The sequence below is a fragment of the Aspergillus costaricaensis genome (genome assembly GCF_003184835.1).
Source record: "Aspergillus costaricaensis CBS 115574 unplaced genomic scaffold BO79scaffold_20, whole genome shotgun sequence".
NCBI lineage: Eukaryota > Fungi > Ascomycota > Eurotiomycetes > Eurotiales > Aspergillaceae > Aspergillus > Aspergillus costaricensis.
Window position 1 is genome coordinate 307,573 of NW_020291820.1, and position 14,228 is coordinate 321,800.

Genomic DNA, 14,228 nt, shown 5'->3' on the forward strand with positions numbered 1-14,228 from the left:
TGGAATTTGACTTGTACGTGTATTTATCGCCTAAATACCTAAAAAGTAGTAAAGTACCAATCAATGAAGTAGTTCTGATTCGACATCCACAGTAATACAAGTATCAATCACGTGACAGAATCCGGGGAGTTAACCGTCTGGGCGGCGACGTCACGGAGCAGTGATCTTATCGCCAAATAATCCCTCGCATTAATCCCTCCTCCACAGTCCAAGGCAGGGGCCCGGACTCGCCCAGATCGACCTTACGCTTTTCTCCGTCTTGTATAGCAACTCGAGTACATAATCGCGACAACTAACCACCATGGCCGCCTCCTCATCGAAGCCATCGAGCTTCCTGCTCTAGTACGTTTTACCCAACCAGCAGCTGAACAGCAACACACCGCGACATCTACTTCACTCCCCAACCTACCCTCCCTCAATAGCATCATCCCCAACTAACCACTCGTCCAAATACGCAGCTCCTGCATCGCCCACCGCACAACCATTCTCGCCGAACACTCTTCCCCAGGCACATCCTCGAGCGCCGCCTCGTCCCTCGCCTCCATCATCCTCCCCAAGATCAGCCACGACCAACCGCAAAAGCTCACCTACACCCACGAGCGTCTCTTCGTGCACTACATCGCCGACTCACCCACAACACCCAGCACCTCCGATGACCCCCGCCAGGGCGAACCCAACTCCTACGCGCCCCTCAGCTACATCGTCGTCGCAACCGCCGAACAAGGCCGCCGCATTCCCTTCGCCTTCCTCCTCGAAATCAAGCGCAAGTTCCTCGCCACTTACTCGCCCTCCAGCACGGACTTTTCTGCTCTCCCGGCTTACGGTTGCGCTGCCTTCAACAATGAGCTCCGCTCGCTGCTGCAGACGTATAATACGGCCCCGCCGGCGGATTCGCTGGCTTCGGCAAAGCGGGAGATCGATAGCGTGAGGAACATCATGACGGAGAATATCGAACGTGTGTTGGAGAGGGGTGAAAGGATTGATTTATTGGTGGATAAGACGGATCGGTTGGGTGGAAGTGCGCATGATTTCCGCATTAGGAGTCGTGGGTTGAGGAGACGGATGTGGTGGAAGAATGTCAAGTTGATGGTTTTGTTGGCTGTTGTGGTCGTGTTCTTGGTGTGGTTGTTTGTGGGGATGGGGTGTGGGTTGCCTGCTTGGGGGAGGTGTGTTGGGCATAGTCAGTAAGTAGGTAGTTGGTGAGGATGTGATGGTGTATCTTGTTTGTCTTCTTCGTGGTGATTATGAGGTGGAGGAACGGTTTACGATCGTCTGGTTTTCGGCCAATTGAGCGGGACATATGACTTTCTTCTTTCTTTCTGTTTGTTTGTATGATATGATGACTGCGGCTGGTATTCATATTCTTAGGTATTTATATTTACTTCTGGGGTAGTATCCCAATGTAATAACGTCTAGCGGGTTTTTCGACTAAGAAGGGGTATGAAGACCGGTGCAGAGGAGTATAGGTAGTCTTAACGAGACTTCTTACTATCTGGAGACGGCTTAGAGACTAGTATACACGCTCAAGGAAATTACACGATGCCAGAGTAGACAAGTCTAACCGTCAACAATCACTAGTAGTAGCTACTCAACTGGCACGCCTAAGTGCAAAGCCATCCACTATGCGAATTGCATTTATCCAGTGTCAAGCTCATAACAGTATCAGATAAAGACTACAGAACACTTGACAAGTCTCAATCAAAGATCATTATATTCAATCAATCATAGATAAATACTATACATCTACAACAGCATGTATCTCACTCTCAAACCCGCAGCGTCCTTGCGATATGCTCAGTGCGGGTCTGCAAGCGAGGCAGAACGCGATCTAGACTTTGTCTAGATGTAAATGCATTTCTGCAATTCCTTCTGCGCCAGCCGTATACCTCTTCAACCATGGTAGTGGATTGATGAGGAGATAATCTGGCGCGTTGAGATAGAAACTAGGTTGGTTGGGAGTCGTTCAAGATCTCGCTGTAGGGTGTTCAAGCTCATGGTAAATGAGTAGCCAATGCTGTCCTCTCTGCAACGAAACATGAATTGCGGGTGAAGCATTGGCGGTTCTCATGATTCCTGGCTCAGCATTGCGAAGAACACAGAGATGACTGTGTCGGCGATCAACTCAGACGACTGCGCCTGTAGGTTGTGGTGCAAAGGACATCTTGTCTGGCTTGCTGCAGGAAAGATTGGAAGTTGCAGTATAAATACTCGAGCTTGAAAAATGTGCGTCACGTGATTCTCCGCTTAACGCCGATCATGCTTCCGATTGGCCAGTGGGAGACAGCTCCTGTCGCGACTCACCGCCCGCGTGAGGCGGTGGGGAATTTACATCGTCGAGCCTCTTTGATGCGCGCCGCTAATCCCTCTTCCGATGCGGTCGCGTCACGCCGACCATTTTGCTTAATTTCTCTGTGAGGCTATATGCTGGTTATTGCGGTCACACTGAGACCAGCTCGGGATACATCTTCTGGAACAGTTTTACATCTTTCCTGTTTTGCACGTCGGAAATGGTGCTGACAGCGAAGAATTGGCACCATACATGATACCCATCTGCCTCACCAGCTGCGCAAGATGTCAAGCGAAGACTTGCAGTGGCTAGAAAGTTACCTGCGCCATGGATACGACCCAGAAGCCCAAGGCGTCGATGATCATGCGGCATTCTATCAGTCGAATCCCTATTTTGCTGTGCCCCCGTCCTCGTCTTACACAGCTGCTCACAATGGCTCTGCCGGTACTCATGGATATCAGTATTCAAACGAGAGGGACGTGAGGCCTCCCTCATTCCCAGAAAACCAACATCACCCTCCCAATCCTCGGTCTCACCAAACGCAGTATACCCAAGCTTCCACTGTGGCACCACCCCCAGGCTCGCATACTGAAAGCTCGTCCCGTTTCGCTGCTCCTTTTGGTCCGAAGTCGCTGCCCTCCAAATCACCCAGGCCCCCTCCTTCGCAGGAATATAAACGTGCGCATCAGTTGCCGAAGCCGGTGCAGACACACAGGACTGGCCCTCCAGCAGGGTATAAGCCGCCCCCTCCTCGAATGTCTCAACCGGCGCCTCAGTCCAATCCAGCACCCCCTCCAGGGTACCAGCCGGCTTCATATCCAGCGCCACATTCAGTCCCGCAAGCACCGTCTAGACCGACCCCACCTCAGATGTCAGGCTCTGTATCCTCGAGTCTACCCCCTGCCCAGTCGTCTAGTACCGTATCTACAAGCCAGCCTCAAGTCCAGCCCTCGAATGCTGTCATTTCGCCCCTGCTACTGCAGATGTCGAATACGGCCCCACCACTACTGCCACCTACACCGGCGCAAGCTCCCAATTCACGTCCTTCACCCATGCCACCGACGCAATTTACTACACATCCTTCCTATTCACCTATGACAGCGCCTCAAACGAGTTCGCACGCCACTCCAACGACCCCAGCTCAGGCATCCCACTCGGCTCCTCCATTGACCGTCCCGACTTCCCAGCCGTTGACTTCAGCGCCTCCGCCTAATCCACCTGCGCAGATGACGAATACAACCTCGCAAGCTACAATGCAGCAAACAAATACTGGTGGAAATGGTAGTGAGCCTGGTCATGATGCAAAGAGACGTCGGATAGCGCCCCCATCCACCTCTAAGCGATCATCCGGGCGACCCTCATTGCCCAGCTATGCAACGGTGCCTGCTGAGGATCGTCCGGCTGGAGGGCTCTCTATCTACAATTATTCACCACAAACAGGAGGCACCGGCTCCCCTGCACCCAAAAACCATTTGAAATCTCGTGCCGACATTGTTAAGCCGCTACGTGAGGAGGATGCCGTCGATAAGGTGATCTACGACCCGAAGACGATCGCCAGAGACGTCCTCATCGCAGCCGGCCGCCACCCAACAGAAGAGACACTGAACCATCACCTTCTTCGCTTGCGCGATGTTTTTGTTCATGTGGACACTTCGTCGGACCTGTCGACCTTTCGCTGGGATCTAGTCGATGCGCAGGAACCACGTGACTCGGAACCGCCAAAACCGCAGCCGCGGCCGCGGCCGCGTCCCGCGCCTTCACTGCCTGTCCCTCCGAGCACCACCAACACCACTCTTCCCCCTCCACCACAAGCCCGGCAACCGCCACCTCTTCCCCAGTCACAGCCGGCACGACAATATCCGCCTTCGCAGCCCCTGCAGGGTCAGCCGGTGTTGGGTCAGCACCTTGGTTCTTCCAAGGCTGCCCCTCAGCCACAGAACGGCCCATTTGCTTCGGCAGCGCCCCCGCTACCACAAACGCGGCCGCAACTACCGTCGACCCCTCAGCCCCCGTCACAATCAAGTGTACCTACCACAACGACACGAGTGACACCGATGACGGGCAAAAGAAGACCGGGTCGGCCCCCGGGCAGCACGAACAAGGCGCGACAGCCGCCCCAGCAGCCTCAGCAGCCTCCCATGTCGTCGTCAGTTCCGTACCCGGTATTTGCATGTAATTGGACGAACTGCCAGGCGCAGTTGCACAATCTGGATGGACTGAAGAAACATGTCTTCAAGGTGCACGTATCCCAGACGCTCAATTGCGCATGGAAGGGGTGCACGTTCCCAGACGCTCTGCCTGCCGCAGTTCTGTTCAAACATGTGAAGAAGGAGCATTTGGAACCGATCGCATGGAAGCTTGGGGATGGGCCCACGGTGCCTGTAACTGGTGAGAAAGCATCTGCTGGATGATAACATTCTTTCAGCTTGCGACTAGTTTGATTGTTCGGAGCAGTGATTGATTTTTAACTTTGACTTGTGCGATGTAGTGGGAAACGATGCTAGCGGCAGTCCTGGGCCCTTGGGCATCCCAGACACCGCACAGCCCAACAGTGAAGACTCACTTATAATCCCTGCCAGCGGCAGTTCCATCCGTGCCTTTAACCGAGTGCATGGGAATAATACTCAACAGGAGAGGTCCCGGGAGATCCTCAAGGCAGTCCAGCGACTGAAGGAGCACATTGGAGTCGGACTGGACCCGGGCGGATGTGAGCTCGCGACCCCGGCGCGGAATGAGCGATTGAACAATGACGAAGATGTCTACGAGGTGGTGCCAGCGACTTAAGAGAACCGCGACTTGTGATACCCTCACTTTTTAATTCGTTGTAGTTTCATCGGTTTCGCATTACATGGCATGGCATTTGACAGCGGGATTCAGCGAGTGTTTTTGAGCGACGGTGTTGTTGTTCGCCTTCAGCATGCAGATATTCCCGAGATGTTACACCCTTGTAAACCATAGCAACATCAACCATGTACCATATAGATAATGAACTCAAATCCGATCAACTGAAAAGAAGAGTGAAAAAAAGGGTAGTTATATTGACGACGACCACCGGGGTATCTATTCATCGCCACTTTTCTGTTCTGTTCCACCACACTTTCACCATCATCCATTCCCCCCCCCTTCCTTGTCTGTCTGTCTGTCTATCTCCTTTGCGCACACGCCCAGGAACAATAGACCATACATTGTAGTAGTTTGTATCGCAAAGTCGGAAACCAAACCGCATTCCAAGGCCAGATCCATCAATCGATCAATCAATCAATTGACAATTATAATAACGACATTGCCCCTGCAATTCCAATTCCAAGTCCAAACCGAATCAAATCAAATCAAATCAAATTCACGCAGTGGTAGTAGTCGAACCAGCCGACGACGACGACGCGCCCGTAGATTGTTGCTTGCTGTTGCTGTTGTTGTTTTTGACGTCGACCTCCTCGTCATCTTCTTTCTGATTGACCTCGAGGAAGTGGTAAAGAACGATCATCATCATGGCGCAAGAGCCGAGGAAGACGGCCAGACGGTGGAGTTCGTCGTCGGTGATCATTGTGGAGGGTAGGTAGTAGGTATTAGGTTGTTGTTATTGTTTAGCGCTTCAGGGAGGAATTGGACTGGTTGATTTGTGACGAAGAGGTAAGTAATTGGATAAAGTAAGGTACTTTTGTTTGTTTTTCTTTGTTGAGTAGTAAAACGAGAGAGGAAGGGGAAGTGAGTGAGTGAGTGTTGTTGGTGCGATGACGGAAGGGGAGTGTGATTGCGCGGAAGCCACGTTGATAGTTAGACTAACTACTTTACTTAGTACGTAGTAGTCGGAGATGGAGAACGGAGCTGAGGGAATAGAGAAAACCCGATTCGGGTCGAACCATAGAAGAGTGGTCTATGGTTGATGGGAATTTCTTACGGCGAAAGCTTACCTGGTTTGAGGGAAAGTGTAAACAAGATTTTTGTAAAGGAGGGGGAAGGAAGAACAGGATAGGAGAATTGGTTGTTGCTTGCTTGTTAACTACTAGGTAAGTTAAATAGATAGATGAGATAGTTGGTATTTACTTGGTATCCCGTTGGTGTAGATGCAGTACTTGATAGTTACGTGCGTAAAGTTACCGGCTCAGTCAGCATCATCACTTCTCCATCATTCATCCATTCCATCCATCCACTACCATCTCCAACTCTCTCTCTACTCTCTCTATCTATCTATTCTGAACTATCGATCAACTAGCTAACTAACTCTGCCACCCAACTTCTCAAGACGGACGATTCCAAATCTTATTCATCCTCTACTTTTACCCACCCCCCTTGACAACTGTTCGAGTCCTTTTTATTTTCTCTTTCCTTTGTTGCAGCAATCTCTCTGTGTCACATCCGATCGCTGCAGCTCCACCCTCACCGGCCATTCCCAATCGTGAAGCGTGAATGGGTGAGATGCTGGGCGCTCTGCGGCTGTCGGTGGAGACTCGAGCTAAAGAAACGTCTGGCTGGTCTGATCGATCATCCTTCGGCCTGTCAAAAAGGCAAGACTAGGAATAATAATTAATAAAGAAAAGAGAAGAAAAAGTGGTATGTCTCTCTCTTTTTGTGGCCTTCTACTCCTTCTACTGCACTGGTCGTCCTGCATGATTCGTGTCGCCGTTGCGTCTAGTGCTAGTTAACTAGTTAATTCAATATCCCCCCCTTCCTGCCAGTCATCGTCCTAGAATCAATCCATTCGGCCTTCTCCGATTGTATCCATCGTCTTTCTTTCCATCCCTGGTTCTTTTTTTTACAAAAAATTTATCTCCTTCTCCTTCCTGCTCCTCCTCCCCCCCCACTTCAACTTCCCGCCCGCTTTTTTCTTGTGCTTCCATAAAACCTTCCTTTCCGCCGTCACCCCCGCTTGTACCGAACTTCCGCTTGCCGTCTTTCTTTTCCTCTTCTCTCCTGCTGGGTTTCAACTTGTCTCTGGTCACTCTGAACCCCGCCGGATTCTCCTTTTTCTCTTTTTCTTCTTCTTCTTCTTCTCTGCATGGTGCTGGAATTGCGCAAATGAGACCACCAGCTTATTAATTCTCAGTAACCATTCAGTGATTGTTCCCGCCTTCAACATGGATCAAGGTCTCCAACAAAACCCGTTTATCTCCGTCAAGGACTCCGGTTCTGCCAAAAACTCGGGCCCGTCGCTGCTTGCCTGTCTGCTGTGTCGACACAAGCACCTAAAATGTGATGGAAAGACTCCTGTCTGCGGTCGCTGTTCCGCCACAGGCTCTGAATGTCAATACACCCCGTCGCGTCGCGGGTACAAGGGCCCCTCGAAGAAGCGTCGAGCCAATCCATCCTCCCCCGACCAACTCCCCGCAGACATGTCGACCTCCTTCGAGCCCCAATACTTCAACGTGCCGTCCGACTGGACTCTGTCGAGTAACATGCCCATGTCGTATGCGGTGGCAGCCGCCGCCACCACCCCCGTGCCGACTTCCCTGCCCTCCTCTTCCTTACCCTCCGGCAGTCCCGCTCTGACCGATAACTCTGGCTCCTCGCACTCGCAGACGGTCGGCGTCACCAATAGCCCCATGACACCAGACTCGATCTCTACCATTGCAGGCGATGGCTATCTTATCGACATCTTCTACACCTATTTCCATCCTTCCCACCCGGTCTTGCCGCCCCACCGTGTCCTTTACCGCAACCACGTGCCTGCGTTTCTGGAGCATGTCATCAAGTTCATTGGGACCCACTTCACTCCGGCCGCCAACAGTGAGACCTACCGGCCGACGGTCATGTCGTCCGTGATGGACCAGGAAGGGTCCATCGAAAAATTGCAGGCCCTGGTACTCCTCGCCATTGTCTTGCATTCCCGCAATGAGCGGCAGAAGGCGGGCGAGTGCGTGACGACGGCTGTCAATCTGGCCTTCGAGTTGGGATTGAACAAAAGAGATGCTGCGCCGCAGCTCAGCTATGGCGACCCGGTGCGGGAAGAGAGCTTGAGGCGCACCTGGTGGGAGCTCTTCATCATTGAAGGCATGCTCACTGCACTGGGTGTTCAGCCAGCTTTCCGGTGCAATTCTGGGCCGCTCGAGGTACCATTGCCCTGTGAAGAGCGAATCTACCAAGATGCTCTCCCACCTCCGCCTGCACCCACTATTGCGCAATTCGACGAGCATGTCTTTGCAGATGAGGAGCGAGATTTCTCTTCCTTCACTTACCGAATTGAGGCCGTTCGCATCCTGGGACGCGTAGTGGCCATCCAAGACATGATTGAAGGCCAGCAGGACCATGTCGAGGCCATTGACGCACGGATTACCAGTTTCTTCCACCACCTTCCCGAGAATAAGGCCGAACTGCTGCGCTCGGACGGGTCCGTCGACGAGATGATGTTCCAAGCAACAATGATCGTCAACGGCTCTGCGATTTACCTCCATTTCCCGCGATCTGATCTGCTGTCCTCCCCCGCGGTGGCAGCGGAGGTTATTTGCGGCCATCACGGGCCGCTGAGCATCCCCGCCTTCTCGCATCATGCGCATGCCATGAAGGCGGTCAAGGCAGCCAGCGAGATCTCCTCGCTGGCGTCTATTCGCATGCCAGTTGTGAAGCACACGCCCTTCTTCATTTGTGCGCTGGTTCTCAGCTCCATGGTGCAGTTGGCCGCGTGCTCCGTCAAGGCCGGGCAGATGCCCGACCCCAGCCGTGATCGGCTGACGCTTACCATTGGCGTTTTCAAGACTCTAGGACGGACCTGGGCGATTTCGCAAACGATTATGCATCAGATCAAGGCGGTCGCCCGTGATGTGATGGACCTTGGTCTTCGGCCTACCATGCCTGAAATTGATCTGACCACGGTCCTCGACAACAGTCGGTTTTGGATACCCGACCTCCTTCCAATGGCCAGGTAAAGAGGCGGGGCTCTATACTATATGCACATGTATTTTCGGGTTGCTTATTGATCGACCCTTGCACAAGCCCCTTCTACTTTCCTGTCGATATTTACCTACCATGGCAATGATACCCCTCCCCGACTGATAATGATTGCTTGTCCAAAAAGAAGACACTGAGATGATGCCAACGAGTTGATTTCATTGATCCGCTGGGGATCCCATGCGCTTAGGGGGGTTATTATTTATTTATCTATCTTTTCTTTATCTATGTTTGGAAATAAAAAATAAGCTATATTCTGCTGATCTACCAGCTATACTGTTGTGATATTTCTTGGAATGACTTAACGAAAGAATTGCTTCGGCTGGTAGCTATTCACATCTCCTTCAATTGCGAGTTTTGTACTATGATCAGAGTGAAACATATTCAATAGCGCTATGTTTTGAGGTAGGTAGGAATCAATAGTGGTGAACTTCTCGCATATTGCCATTGATAAGATTGGTCATAATATGATGATGGTATCGGTTTTAGTGGGAACAAAATTGCAGTGTCTGAAACTCAAAATGCTCACAGACCTCTCGATATATACTAGTATTTCATCCAGTCGGACACGTGCCATGCTTACTTTTCTCATATCCCTCACCACTACTGAGTATTACTATTAAGTAGTTATAAGGAGAATTACAGAAGTGGTATCGTAAGCTGTGTATACTCAGTAGATAGTAGTAAGATGAAGAAGTTCAATTCCCCTTTGTAAGTCGGGGAATGTATCATTTAATATCCAACGCTGCGCTAGTAATATCGAACTAATCTGTTACACTAATGAAGTTCAGTACACTCATTCATATCATGACCGGGAAAAAAAAATGAAATTGGTGGTGCTGGTCTATAAGGGCATAGTTGGCATGGGGGCGGCAAAAATATATCGATAAAGATACGTATCACAAATAACACATTGTGGTATCATGCAATGATGGAGTTGCAGATAAGGACAACATCTTGGGGGAAAAAAAATTGATATTTGATATCATGCTTGCTTATTTCTTCTTGTTGTTATTGTTCTTCCTCTTTCAGGACATGATTCTGATTTTCAGTTGGGGGACTTTTCTTCTTCTAACTATCCCCTGATGAGGTCGGGCGGCCTCGCGTAAATTCCTGCATCTCGCGGAGGGCTTCCGCGCGACGGGCGACCACGTCTTCGCGTCGGACGACGTTCCGAAGGGCTTCGCTGGCTTGGATGAGGCCGTCGATGCTGATGGCGTGGTTGGTCATCTGGTGGTTGATGTAGGTGTAGAGTTCGGCTGGGGTGGAGCAGGTGGTGAGGAGTTGTTGCTCGTTGAGTTTGAGGAGCGCGAGAGCTACTTGGAATAGGAAGGTGCTGCCGCCTCCGTTGCCGCTGGCGCTGGGGTCTGAGTCGGTGGGATCGGTTGTGGAGGTGGAAGAAGGGGCATTGGCTGTGCCGGTGGCGGGAGGGTTGTTGACGGCGCTGGTTACATTCAGACAGAGGACTACGTCCCAGACGCGGTAGAGGGCTTCGGCTGAGAGGCAGTCGGTGAAGACGGAGAGGAACCATTGAAATGTTAGTGCCTCGAGTTCGACGCCCAGACTCTCGAGGTGGGCGGATAGCTTGGGCAGGATTTCGGCAATGTACTGGCGCAGTACTACTTGATCGGCCCGGGAGGCGAGCAAGCCATGGTCGTAGTAGTGTTCGGGAAGGATCACCTCGATCATGGAGGTGAGGAGCCAGAAGGCGTCTTCAGCGGTGGGAGTGATAAGCAGGAGAGATGCGGCGATGAGGTTCATCCCCTGGCAGTAGCCGACCTCAGGGTTGCGTCGAGAGTAGGCCAGGAGCACTTCCTTGAGCTTGGTAACGCCTGGTCCTCGGCGGAAGAATACATTGTCGGTTAGAGTCCGGTTAATGTCCATGTCAATCTGGGCGACGACCGACGAGTCGGGCTCAGAGCCACCGGTGCCCTTTACTAGGTCATCGTAGTAACCAGGTACCCGCATCGAAGAAGCGCCACTGCATTCGGACCAGACCTTTGCCCGGAGGGCAACGGGGATTCCTCCCAACACGAGAACCCGGAACTCGCGCCATTTGGCACGGCCGACTTTGCCCTTGTTACCTAGGCCAGAAATACCTACCACTTCGCCATCGGCCAGCGATGCCTCGGGCATATCGACAGACTGCAGTGCCCGGTCGGAGGTGGCGGCGGCTGCTGCGGCAGCTTCGCCGTCTTTTCTGCGCTCTGCACGCACTTTGCGCAGGAACTCGTTCCACCGCACGGTCCGGTCACGTTGTAGGGAATCATGTAGTTCCGTCAATTGCTCGAGCAGCAATTTAACCGGTTCATTCTCGCCTGCAGCCAGGCTTAATGCGGCTGGCTCGTCGGAGGAAACCCCTGCGAACTCTGGACGATCTGCGACTACTGTGGACGTAGATGCCGATGGTTGAGCGTTCGGGTTGACGGAAACTGCGCCACGTTTGTCGACAGCCACAGCAGAATTGCGAGGGGAACTGTCGCCTGCTGTGGTGAGGGATACGATAGGACCAGCTGAAGGTGTATGTGACAGCAACTCTGTCGGTCCAGTGGGTACCCTCAGGTAATCTTGCCATCTCCGAAGTGCGACTGTACCGGCTTCCGCTGTCTCGGGAGACGCAGACACAGGCGAAGACTGAGGTTCTGGCATTGGCTGCAGTTGCTTTAAAGAGTCGGATGCATCATCACCATCGGAAGCGTCGCTCCGTAAGCTGCTAAGAGTCTCTGCAATGCTGAGCCGGTTGCTGCCTCCAGCATTCTTGAACGCGTTCGCCTCCCTTTGTCTTTTCTTGCGACGCTGGTCGTAGATAAATCCAAAACGGTCAGTCAGCAACTCACCCGGTTGATAGTTGTTGTACATGTTTGAAAGAGTAGGAGGTCTTGACTCCAGAGGAAGGATGGCATCCATCTCAACGGGCCCGAGGTTGGTTGCGTTCTTAGCTGTGGCGTCCGCGTTCGTTCCTAGTGAAACACTCGCAGACGGTTGCCTCCGGCTTATTTGGCCAGATTTTGCCACGCTGTTGGGACCAGGTGCTCGCCCAGAAGCGCTGTGCACGCTAGTATTGCTATTTATTCGCTTCAGGGCCGCCATGGCTGAAACAGGCCCCTTAGCATTGGGAGGAAGCGCAGGAGAAATACCTTTGCTACTACCCCGGTTCGTAGACGAGGCTCTGCCGCGGCCGTCATCACTATTGGTCTCGTTTTGTGAGTTCCCAGCGAACAACTTGACCGTCCACGAGGATAGCGACTTGGATGACTTGCGTGAATGAGTACTAGCGTCGTCTCCGCCAGTGGATGCATTGATATGTTTTCCAGCAACTTCCCCCGCAGTAGGCCCTTGTTGACCTTCTGGGGGTTGAAATAATTGCTCGTCCAGCGCTTTTCGGCGACTAGAAGGGTTGGTGAGATTTCGCTGACGTTGAGTTTCTTCCTCTTCGACCTCACCCATTACGCTGCTTGCCCGACTTGTCTTTCGGCTACTCGTAGTATTACCGAAAATGAAGTCCTGCCAACTTCGGATAGAGCCATGTCTCTTGCGATTTGTTCCCGACTCCACGCTAGAATTGCCAGAGCGTGCATCGCTATCGAGACGTTGGGGACCTCGAACAGTGGCCTGCACATTACCAGCAGCATCCGTCCCTTCCTCATGAGCTTGAGATCCAAGCCCGTCAATCATCGCCTGCTGCATCAGTCCATGCATACTGGAGGCGGAGCTGCCCGGCTGTTCCGTGTTGCCACCATGTTCCTGACCAGCTTCATCGCCCAACGGCGCATTTTCCAGCTGATATAATCGACGCTCGATATCCTGATTCGAGACCGAAACCTCCCGCAGCATCCTCTTCAACTCCCTCTCCCTCGCATCAGCCCGCTGTCGCAGAGCTGAAATCTCCGCATCGCGCTGTGCCAAATCACGGGCGAACTGTCGCACCAGCTTAACAGCACCGGTGCTCGCAATGAGACGCTCAATATGAGAATCATCCGCCAGGTGTAACGCCCCCGGAAAATCACGAATGGGCACCGAATCCCCAAACAGGGCAGCACGACCAGGGCTCGGGGTCGAGCCACCGGTCAGCTTAGCCAAGGTAGACCTCCGATCCCGATTAACATCCGGCGGGTTATCACTACCTTCTTCACCTTCCAACAAGGCATTGGTCAATGCACGGTTCAACGCGGGTTGGCCGACGAACCCTTCGGGGGAGCGGTCCGGGGAAAGCGAAGGGAACGAGGTCAGGTCGGTGGCTGTGGCACTGGAGGAGGCCGAATTACGTTTTTGCGAGCGGGCACGAACGGTCTTAGCCTTCTGACTTCGCCGGGAAGAGGAGGAGGTCCGAGACGAGGAACGACGCGGTAGTTGTGGGATATCGCACTCCGCCATGACTCGAGGGGCGGTGAACAGAGCCAGATACTTGAACTGCGGCCTTCATGTATGCTTCGTTTTGTTCGGTCTTTCTTCTTTGCGTGATTTCTGAGACAGGAATGTGGAGTTTATCAAGCAGGATCACCGATGTGTGTCTTTTTATAGCCTCTAGCTTTGTGTCTGGCTGTGCTACCTGAGGCCGGTTTCCGCTGTTTGCGACTTTGTTTGTGCGGCAGATGATCGACCTGAGCAACCGGAGATGATGATAACACCCGCACGCTAAACCGCAAGACGAGAAAGAAAAGCGATAGAATCTCAAGTGAAGCCGCGGAAGCAGGAGGTCGAAGCTGAGACAGAGGCAAGGAATGACAGGAACGCGGGGGGAAAATTGAGGGAGAAAAGTAGCAGCCAGGGTCTGGAATGCCAGCTGCTTTGGGGAGCCGAACGAACGGACCATGACGTGTGGCTGCAGCCATGTGACTTGGCATGCCGCCAGCTCACGCTTATGTAAGAGGGGCCTGGGTGCCTGAATTTCAGGGAATGGTCGATCTTCATCTCCGGCGGTAAGCTTGTCTTAACTCCGACGATATGTTATGCCTCAGGCCACAACTATCTCCCTCCCTCGGCTTCTGCTCTCCGTCACCTGACCCTCAGCCTCGGTTCTCCGCAGCCACCGGGCGTCATTCTGGGGGCTGCGATGGGG

The 14,228-nt window shown here is 52.6% G+C and overlaps 5 protein-coding genes across 5 annotated transcripts; 3 read left to right on the plus strand and 2 right to left on the minus strand.

Moving 5' to 3' along the window:
- The first annotated feature begins 194 nt into the window (after positions 1–194).
- Positions 195–1,368, plus strand: BO79DRAFT_238444 (synaptobrevin family protein). Its single transcript, XM_025684815.1, has 2 exons — positions 195–342; positions 459–1,368. The coding sequence occupies exons 1-2, from the start codon at positions 302–304 to the stop codon at positions 1,186–1,188; spliced, it is 771 nt and encodes a 256-aa protein (XP_025538433.1). The 5' UTR covers positions 195–301; the 3' UTR covers positions 1,189–1,368.
- A 1,012-nt stretch (positions 1,369–2,380) lies between these two features.
- BO79DRAFT_28882 (putative C2H2 finger domain protein) lies at positions 2,381–5,395 on the plus strand. The gene is made up of 2 exons (XM_025688726.1): positions 2,381–4,675; positions 4,776–5,395. Exons 1-2 carry the CDS (start codon positions 2,572–2,574, stop codon positions 5,069–5,071), a joined length of 2,400 nt encoding a protein of 799 aa, XP_025538434.1. The 5' UTR covers positions 2,381–2,571; the 3' UTR covers positions 5,072–5,395.
- A 23-nt stretch (positions 5,396–5,418) lies between these two features.
- BO79DRAFT_209677 (dolichyl-diphosphooligosaccharide--protein glycosyltransferase subunit 4) lies at positions 5,419–6,021 on the minus strand. The gene has a single exon (XM_025682646.1). It carries the CDS (start codon positions 5,829–5,831, stop codon positions 5,628–5,630), a length of 204 nt encoding a protein of 67 aa, XP_025538435.1. The 5' UTR covers positions 5,832–6,021; the 3' UTR covers positions 5,419–5,627.
- Positions 6,022–7,105: 1,084 nt separating this feature from the next.
- BO79DRAFT_209678 (Zn(II)2Cys6 transcription factor) lies at positions 7,106–9,430 on the plus strand. The gene has a single exon (XM_025682647.1). It carries the CDS (start codon positions 7,363–7,365, stop codon positions 9,145–9,147), a length of 1,785 nt encoding a protein of 594 aa, XP_025538436.1. The 5' UTR covers positions 7,106–7,362; the 3' UTR covers positions 9,148–9,430.
- Positions 9,431–9,970: 540 nt separating this feature from the next.
- BO79DRAFT_288328 (TBC domain protein) lies at positions 9,971–14,209 on the minus strand (the record flags this gene model as incomplete). Its single annotated transcript, XM_025688670.1, has 2 exons — positions 9,971–13,579; positions 14,174–14,209. The coding sequence occupies 2 exons, from the start codon at positions 14,207–14,209 to the stop codon at positions 10,241–10,243; spliced, it is 3,375 nt and encodes a 1,124-aa protein (XP_025538437.1). The 3' UTR covers positions 9,971–10,240.
- Positions 14,210–14,228: the final 19 nt, after the last annotated feature.